The following is an 8,336-nucleotide window of genomic DNA, read 5'->3' as shown; positions in this document are numbered from 1 at the left end:
GAGGGAGAGGGGGGGGGGGGGGGGAGAACAGAGGGGGAGGGAGTGGGACAAGCAGACTCCACACTGACTGTGGAGCCGGTTGTAGGGTTTGATCCCATGAACCTGAGCTGAAACCAAGTGTGGGACACTCAACCAACTGAGCCACCAAGGCTCCCCAAGGACTGAGATTTTTAAAGGGACACTTTGTACGCACACAAAGAGAAAATATGACAACAAAGGGAATGGAGCAGAATGCAAGTATTTACCTCTTCTTTGGCAATGCGCATGTCGTCTGTAACATTAGAGAAGACCGTGGGCTGGATGAAGTAGCCTTTATTCCCCCACGGACCTCCGCCACACTCCACTTTGGCCCCTTCTTTCTTCCCACTCTCAATGAGGTCAAGTATTTTTTCATACTGTTCCTTATCAATCTGTTGGGAAAATATCACACAGAAATGAAAAGAAATGAATGAATTAAGTAAATAAGTAAGTTTATAAAGGTAATGTATTGCCCAGCCTGTTAATGAGGGTTTCAAAATGCTAGAATATTGTTAAGTGACATCTTCCATCAAAACAGCTGACGGAGGCTCAGATTCATTCTGTGTTTATTCTCCTGACTTTTCTAGAAAGAACACTTAAAGATAAATATTTGTATTCAGCATTTGTTTTACAGCTACATAAGCAACGCATATCAGCGCTGCAAACAAGTGTAAACGTTTTCACACACTGTCATCTATTTACACTGGGAAAAATGCCTGGGTGCAATAAGAAGAAACAACTATCCTGACATGCAACAACCTAGACCAATCTGTAGAAAATGAAGCTGAGTGAAAAAAAAAATCCAATCCCAAAGGGTTGCACGGAGAATGAATCCACTTATATAAAATTCTTAAGACGACCAAATTATAGAAATGGAAAACTGATTGGTGGTTAAGGGAAAGCCTGGGGTTAAGGATAGGGGGTTATAGGAGGATCATGGATTTGGCTATTAAAGAAACATGAGGGATTCATGTGGTGATGAAATGTTCTGTGTTTGTTTCAATGTCAACATACTTGCTGTGATACTATGCTATAGTTTTTCGAGATGTTACCAACTGAAGGAAACTGGGTAAAAAGCAATGGGATCTGTCTGCATTATTTCTCATAACAACAGTTGCATCTACAACTTATCATAAAATAAGTTTATTTTTTTAAAAAATCTTGTGTATCATGTAATCATTTTCCAATTATCTTCGAATATATTATTTCCAGAGAAGAAAAAGCAACAACGAAATGAGGTTTCCTTTTCCATTACTTTAAAGCTGTGGAAGAAGCACCTAGAAATTGTTAAGCATCCTGATCTGTCTTTGGCTGGAAATTCTTGTCTGGCCTCAGGATTTCCTTACTATTTTAAGTCTTGATTACAATAAATGGCTTTTTGGTTTTTTTTTTTTTTGGTAATGAAATGAAAAGAACAGACATGAAAAGAAACATTTACCAAGAAAGATGTTAAAAGAACTGACAATTTTATTTTTTTAAGATTCATTTATTTATTTTAGAGATAGAGAGCTGTGCATGAGCTTGGGGGGGGGGGGAGAACAGAGGGGGAGGGAGTGGGACAAGCAGACTCCACACTGACTGTGGAGCTGGTTGTAGGGTTTGATCCCATGAACCTGAGCTGAAACCAAGTGTGGGACACTCAACCAACTGAGCCACCAAGGCTCCCCAAGGACTGAGATTTTTAAAGGGACACTTTGTACGCACACAAAGAGAAAATATAACAACAAAGGGAATGGAGCAGAATGCAAGTATTTACCTCTTCTTTGGCAATGCGCATGTCGTCTGTAACATTAGAGAAGACCGTGGGCTGGACGAAGTAGCCTTTATTCCCCCACGGACCTCCGCCACACTCCAGCTTGGCCCCTTCTTTCTTCCCACTCTCAATGAGGTCAAGTATTTTTTCATACTGTTCCTTATCAATCTGTTGGGAAAATATCACACAGAAATGAAAAGAAATGAATGAATTAAGTAAATAAGTAAGTTTATAAAGGTAATGTATTGCCCAGCCTGTTAATGAGGGTTTCAAAATGCTAGAATATTGTTAAGTGACATCTTCCATCAAAACAGCTGACGGAGGCTCAGATTCATTCTGTGTTTATTCTCCTGACTTTTCTAGAAAGAACACTTAAAGATAAATATTTGTATTCAGCATTTGTTTTACAGCTACATAAGCAACGCATATCAGCGCTGCAAACAAGTGTAAACGTTTTCACACACTGTCATCTATTTACACTGGGAAAAATGCCTGGTAAGAGTCAAACACACTTACTTGAAAACTATAGTCCTAGCTGAAATAAAGAGGAAAACGAGAAGAGAACTTTGAAACTGGGTTTAATTTAATATGGCAGTTGGAAAGCAGATGCTTTATGGCTTTGAAGACCCCTAGACCTCTGTTTGCTTCTCCTCATTCCTGACAACCTCCTCTGGCCGGATCCAAGCTGACCACGGCCTGGGCATCCTCCCCGTGAGGATCCCCGTGGGGCAGCCTCCACTGGTCCAATCCCAATCTCTAGCCTGTCCCGATTATTAGCATCTGCTCCATTACAGAGGCCACATCTAAATACGTGACAAGAATTACAGAGCCGTAATGGTTGGATAAGCAATATTTTTATAAGGAAAAAAAAAAACAAGCTTAAGTCTGGAGTTCTGGCTGGGATATCCGAGCACTCATCTTCCCTCCATGTACTGGAGTTGGGGCTATGTATTGTCTCAGTTCCAATTTTGGGGAGACTGAGGACTTGAGCGATCCTTGGACTCCGAGTCACTGGAGAAGACTGCTCTGTCTCAGGTGCAGCCAGGGTTAAATTTTAAAGGAAAAAGACTGAAGATCCAGGAGTCCAGGTGGAGGGCCTCTTGCCAATTCAACTAGTCTCTTCTCACGACTTGAAGAGCATTGCTCTTTATCTTCTCCTTTGACTCTGCAATCTCCCCCATCTTTCAAATCCCAGAAAAAGGTTTCAAACTAACTGCTCACAGCCCAGTTCCCAGTTCCAATGAGATTAAGTGCTATTTGAAACCAGAAGCTATTTTATAAATTTGGCACAATATTTGGTACAATGTTGCTCAGTCCTCCTATTGCACGATAGTTAATTGAATGTTTCAAAAAGAAAATGTTGATTCATTTCCAGCAGATCAAGGGAGTTGTAATGTTGGTTTAATAACTGTTGGTTTGATATTTAAATTGTTGCATAGTATTTACTACAGCCAGACTAAGGGGTGGTGGTAGTTTTGCCTGGTTAAAATGTTTTGGAGTGCCAGCAAATAGCCAAGGATTCTTGTGTCTCCATGCAGTCTCTGTGGCCTATTCCAAAATATTAATCTCACTATGGCCTCAAAAAAATCATGATTTTGGGGGATTTCATTTTAAGATGTATTCCCTAAGTGTAAACTTTTCCCTGCCTGTGACCACAGTGGATATTTGAGGACAGTCCTAGTCTTGCCTATGCACTGGGAGGTAAAGGCGGAAAGGATTTGTTTGTTGGAAAACTTGATGGTCAATAACTTGTAAGAATACAGGAATTCATAGTATAGTGTCTGGCCGCTGACAATGTGCTCCTCTAATCAGCAACTCTAGTGTTACTTGGTGGCAAAATGCATTTCTTAGGCCTCACACTAGATCTACTGTATCAGAATTTGCATTTTTAAGGAGATTCTCAGGTGACTCAAATGCACAGGAAAGATTGAGAACATTGCACCAAAGTTTAGGCCTAGTGATGGAAGTTTTCAGTTATACCTGGGGACATAGTATAGTCTAGCTAATTTTGCTTCACCATAAATACAAATCTTCCTCAGAAGGTTTCAGATTGGCCATATCTGAATTTGCCTTTCCTTTTGGCCCTCAGGAACTTCTCAATAAGGCTAGGATGTAGCAGGGGCTCTTTACTGTGTGATGGGCCATTAGCTCATGGGCCAGTCTATGAAATGTAATAGGGCTTGGCACTGTAATAGTCTCAAAGTATACATTTATGTGTCTGTGCAAATTCTTTAATTCCTTAGGGTTGATGGGTTGAGAACAAAGACAGTTTAAGAAATGACACTGAGACATCCTTCAAATTATTTGGGACCCATAGATCAACAAAAGCAATGAGAGCAGATATATGAAGTTATTGATCGGTGATAGTAATTGTCACCATAGGTATAAATGGAAGCATGTCATTTTCATTTACTCAACAGACATTTGAGCATGTACTGTGAATGAGGCACTCAGACGCTTTATATAGATTATTGCATTTCACTGCCCAGTCACCCTGCAAGATTGGTGTTACTGCTTCCATTTTACAGATGAGAAAACAGAGCCTCAGGGAGGTTAATTTTAAATCCAACCTCTATTTCGAAAATCCACCTCTCTGCAGTAGGACAAGATGCAACTTCTGGTGATAATATTATAACGCTTGATGTGGGTATCATTACTTCCAACCAAGTGAAATAATTTTTCCAGGTTTTTAAGAATGCATATATATACAACATATATATTTATATATACATATTTATATACATATATTTATATACATATCATATTGTCTTTACATATATTTATATAACTATAAAACATGTATTTACATATATTAAAACAGGTATCATATATTTATACACATATAAAAATACGCTTAGTGCATAAGTGTCTCTTTCCGTAAGCTCTTTCTTATAACAACAGGTATTTTTAAGGGTACGGAAGCCCCAAGAGCTTCTCAAATACCTACTTTGCACTTACTCAGCACAACCTGTGATGAAAATCCACTCATTTATACAGATTCAAGTCTTATATTAAGCAGTTAGATCACTATTTACTTAAGAAATCTCTGAATAGGAATTTTCTTAAAGTCTATTTTTACTCCTTTCACTTAGGAATAATGAATTCTAGATCAATTTTTGAGCCTCTGGTTGAATTGTAGGTCCTCTAGCGGAGAAAGTGCTGCCAACAATGTTTAGTATTAAGTATCTTAGATATTCTCTTCCTTTCACTTCCCCTTTCTTCCCCTCCCTGATCCTGTTCAGATCTCTCTCTCTATATATATATATATATAATCAAATGGGAAAAATGCTTTACTTTTACATAGACAGGTAGTTATTTAGAGAAAGAAAGAATCACAACTGAAATCTTAGGATCTCATCCTTTCTTAGAATTGGAGACCACGTCAAAATCAAATTTATTATATGTCTGGCATCCATTTGAAAAGCTACCCAATATAAGACAAAATTAGCAACTACTTCTCCGCTACTAACTCAAGGATAAAAACAAATATAATGTGATTAAGATAAAACAACGTATTACCTCATTTCCAACTGAGTTATTTTAGGGCTTTTAGGTTTTAATATTTGGCATTGCCTAAATCCTAAGGTTTTCCCACTTGGCTATCTTGGCACGAGCAGAAAAACCCAAGACAGCCTTTTAACTCTTCCAGACTGTAAACTCTGTGAGGTCAGGTCCATATCCACCTTGTTCCTTTGGGCATTGCCAGGTACTCATCCCAGGGTTTAGCTGATGGTAGCATTCAATAAATTTTGGCTAATAAAATTTATTTTTGGCTTAGTGACTGTGTTAAGAACAGTGTTTGCTTCAAATCAATAGCACGGAACAGTGTATAATTTTTAGTGTGAAAGAATAACGTCTCTGAGCTTAATGTCTACACTCTAGAGAACAATTTCTCAACAGCGGCCTGATTGGCATTTTGTGGCAGATAACTCTCAGCTCTCCTGTGCACTGTAAGATTTAATAACATCTCTGGCCTCCACCCTCCATTAGATGCCGGTAGAACCACCCCCTCTCAACCACCCCAGTTGAGACAACTAAAAATGTCAAATATTTCCATGGCGGGGGCAAAACTGTTCCCAGTTGAGAACCACTGCTCTAGATCAAGGTCCCAGAGGTCTGGAGTCAATTCAGAATGAAAGATCCAGGCGTTTGCACAACAGACAATGAACAGGTTACTGCGCAAGGAAGAGGCAAAGGAAGACCCTCTTGTTGATAATGGTTTGAAGAACACATTAGAAAATGGGAACCTTATGGAACAACTGGCCTTTTCCACGGAAAACGAGACATTTGCCACAAAGCCAGGAACTCAGGACCTTCTAGGACACTCAGGTCACCAAAGGCCCATCAGAGTAACTGAAGACCGGAGTGAATTGAGAGGTATGCTAGCTGCCCACATCTGTGGGATGGAAGCTGAGACAAAGGACTGATCCTGAGGGAGAAAGAAATGCCAGGATTCTATAAGAACTTCCAAGTGGACAGAGACTGCATACAGGAATCAAGAGGTGTGCAGAATGAGGGAAACAAGAAATTTACATTTGCTGTTCTCCTCACATCTTTAATTGCCAACACGCTTCTTAAACTGTTTCAAGACATGAAGATGAGGCCACACAACCTCAGGGTGCTTTCTTCAACATGGGGAGTGAGAGTCATCGCTTTTCTTCTTTTTTTTTTGAAACACCAGACTGACACAGTATTGTCACCTAGGAAGATCTGTGGTAAGGAAATAATCTTATTCAATAAAAAGTAAACCTAAAGAGGACATTTTGTTCTTGTCCCCTGTGAATGCTATTCCTTCTTGTGTATACTCACCTGAGGGCCTTGTGTGACTCCTGGGGTCAGAGGATTTCCAAGAACATACTTTTTAGCCCGTTCAACACTCCTTCGAACAAACTCATCGTAAATCGATTCTTCCACGAAAAGCCTGGAAGCAGCTATACAACACTGGCCTTGGTGGTAGAATAACCCATGGTGTGCAAATTCGACGGCATTGTCCACTGCAAAGAAGATACTCACGTTGAAGAAGAGATATTTTCTAAAGATGATGTATTTGTACACATCTCTCAGAGGCAATAAGATGCTATAGAAAAATTATGAGTTGCACAGTCAGATGTAGATTCAATACACCTCACCTCTTATCAGCCAGGTGACAAATGAACCTTTCTAATCCTTTATTTGACATGGAAAGGATAGTCACAAATATAAAATCTCAAAAACATTAATATACCAATATATATTATGACACTACCAAGAATATAGAAAGTGTCATAAGATCCTTTCCCACTGCAAATGATTTTTTTTACATTTATTTATTTATTTTAGAGGAAGAGAGGGAAAGAGNGAGAGCATGTGCATGTGGGGGAGGGGCAGAGGGAGAGAATCTCAAGCAGGCTCTCCAATGAGCATGGAGCCCGAACTGGGGCTTGACAGCATGCCCTGAGGCGAAACAGAGAGTGGAGGGTTAACTGACTGCACCAGCCAGGCAACCCTGCACATGACTTCTATAAACCTCTCCCTTTATAATTAGTTAGATTACTAAATACCTCAGCCCTCAGATTTTAACTAAATGACAAAGAAAACATGAACTATCTATTGCATTAAATAATTTAAAAATATTTTTAGATACTCTGATCAATAGGAAAAGTGATACTTCTGAAAAAAATTAATATTCAAAATCACTCACCCACCTTGGCTGCCCTGTTTCAGGAAAAACATTTTCCAACTTTATATAAAATACACCATATTATTTCATATATGCCTGTAAACTCTTATCCATGTATTTGAGATGGTAGAATGGGGCTTTAAGAGGAAAAATAGGTTGTCATCACTAAATCCTAAACAACCCGAAGAAAGTTTTCTCTGCATTTTAATTTTCTAAATGGTGAAGATTTAATTCAACATATTAGCAATCGAGTATTGGGATATTTAACCTTGTGAACTAACCACACCTACTTACATTGTAGTGGAAACAGTTTCTAGACAGGTTTGGTAAAAATCAGGACTCTTATCATATTTGTAGACTATAGAAGGCAGTGTGCTCTGAAAAGTTTCAGCTAAGATCACACTCAACCATTTCTGCTTATTGCTTCATACAGCAGCTGTCAAAGAAAGAGCCAGATGAATGCTTGTCAATCCATTTCTGCTGATGGATTCCCATTTAGAATGTAATTGTGGGATTCTACTAGCTAATGTAATCAGAATGAACAGGGATATTGTATAGTGGAGTCACATCATATTATAGATGGAACATATGTAAATTCTACCACATTTGCCAGGAAAAAAGGAGAGAAGGAAATTCCTTAAATGCTAAGGATCATTCTCTTCTGACCATTTCATTCAATGTGTGTATGACCCAGAGAGAAGGGAAATGACAAATGTGAAATATGCCATCTCTCTAGCTGGTGCCAGTCCAACATAACTGGGGATACGTCACCATGCCTAACCCAATGCTAATATTTACAGGCATGGAACTAAAAAAAAAAAAGACCATGGCTGCTAAGTGCAAGACAGTCACCTAGAGTTCAGCTGCGAAAATGGCAATCTATTCCACACCAGGAAGAAGGAGTGT

The 8,336-nt window shown here is 39.1% G+C and overlaps 2 protein-coding genes across 2 annotated transcripts in view; both read right to left on the bottom strand.

Moving 5' to 3' along the window:
• LOC121100101 (aldehyde dehydrogenase, cytosolic 2-like) overlaps positions 1-437 on the bottom strand; it is a gene marked incomplete at its 5' end in the record, with an annotated part of 26,113 nt that extends 25,676 nt beyond the window's left edge. Inside the window, one exon of the mRNA XM_040620131.1 lies at positions 246-437. Coding sequence (XP_040476065.1) covers positions 246-437 — 192 coding nt within the window. The remainder of the gene's footprint in view (positions 1-245) is intronic.
• Positions 438-1,660: 1,223 nt separating this feature from the next.
• LOC103663346 (retinal dehydrogenase 1) overlaps positions 1,661-8,336 on the bottom strand; it is a 41,347-nt gene continuing 34,671 nt past the window's right edge. Inside the window, exons 9-10 of the mRNA XM_008691031.2 lie at positions 6,581-6,765; positions 1,661-1,939 (exon numbers count right to left, since the gene is read on the bottom strand). Of these exons, the coding sequence (XP_008689253.2) occupies positions 1,700-1,939; positions 6,581-6,765 (425 nt within the window). The 3' untranslated portion in view covers positions 1,661-1,699. The remainder of the gene's footprint in view (positions 1,940-6,580; positions 6,766-8,336) is intronic.

This window comes from Ursus maritimus, unplaced genomic scaffold, assembly GCF_017311325.1.
Source record: "Ursus maritimus isolate PB19 unplaced genomic scaffold, ASM1731132v1 scaffold_34, whole genome shotgun sequence".
Classification (NCBI taxonomy): Eukaryota; Metazoa; Chordata; class Mammalia; order Carnivora; family Ursidae; genus Ursus; species Ursus maritimus.
Note: the sequence above shows the minus strand (reverse complement) of the source record. Positions and strands in the feature narration are given on the sequence as shown.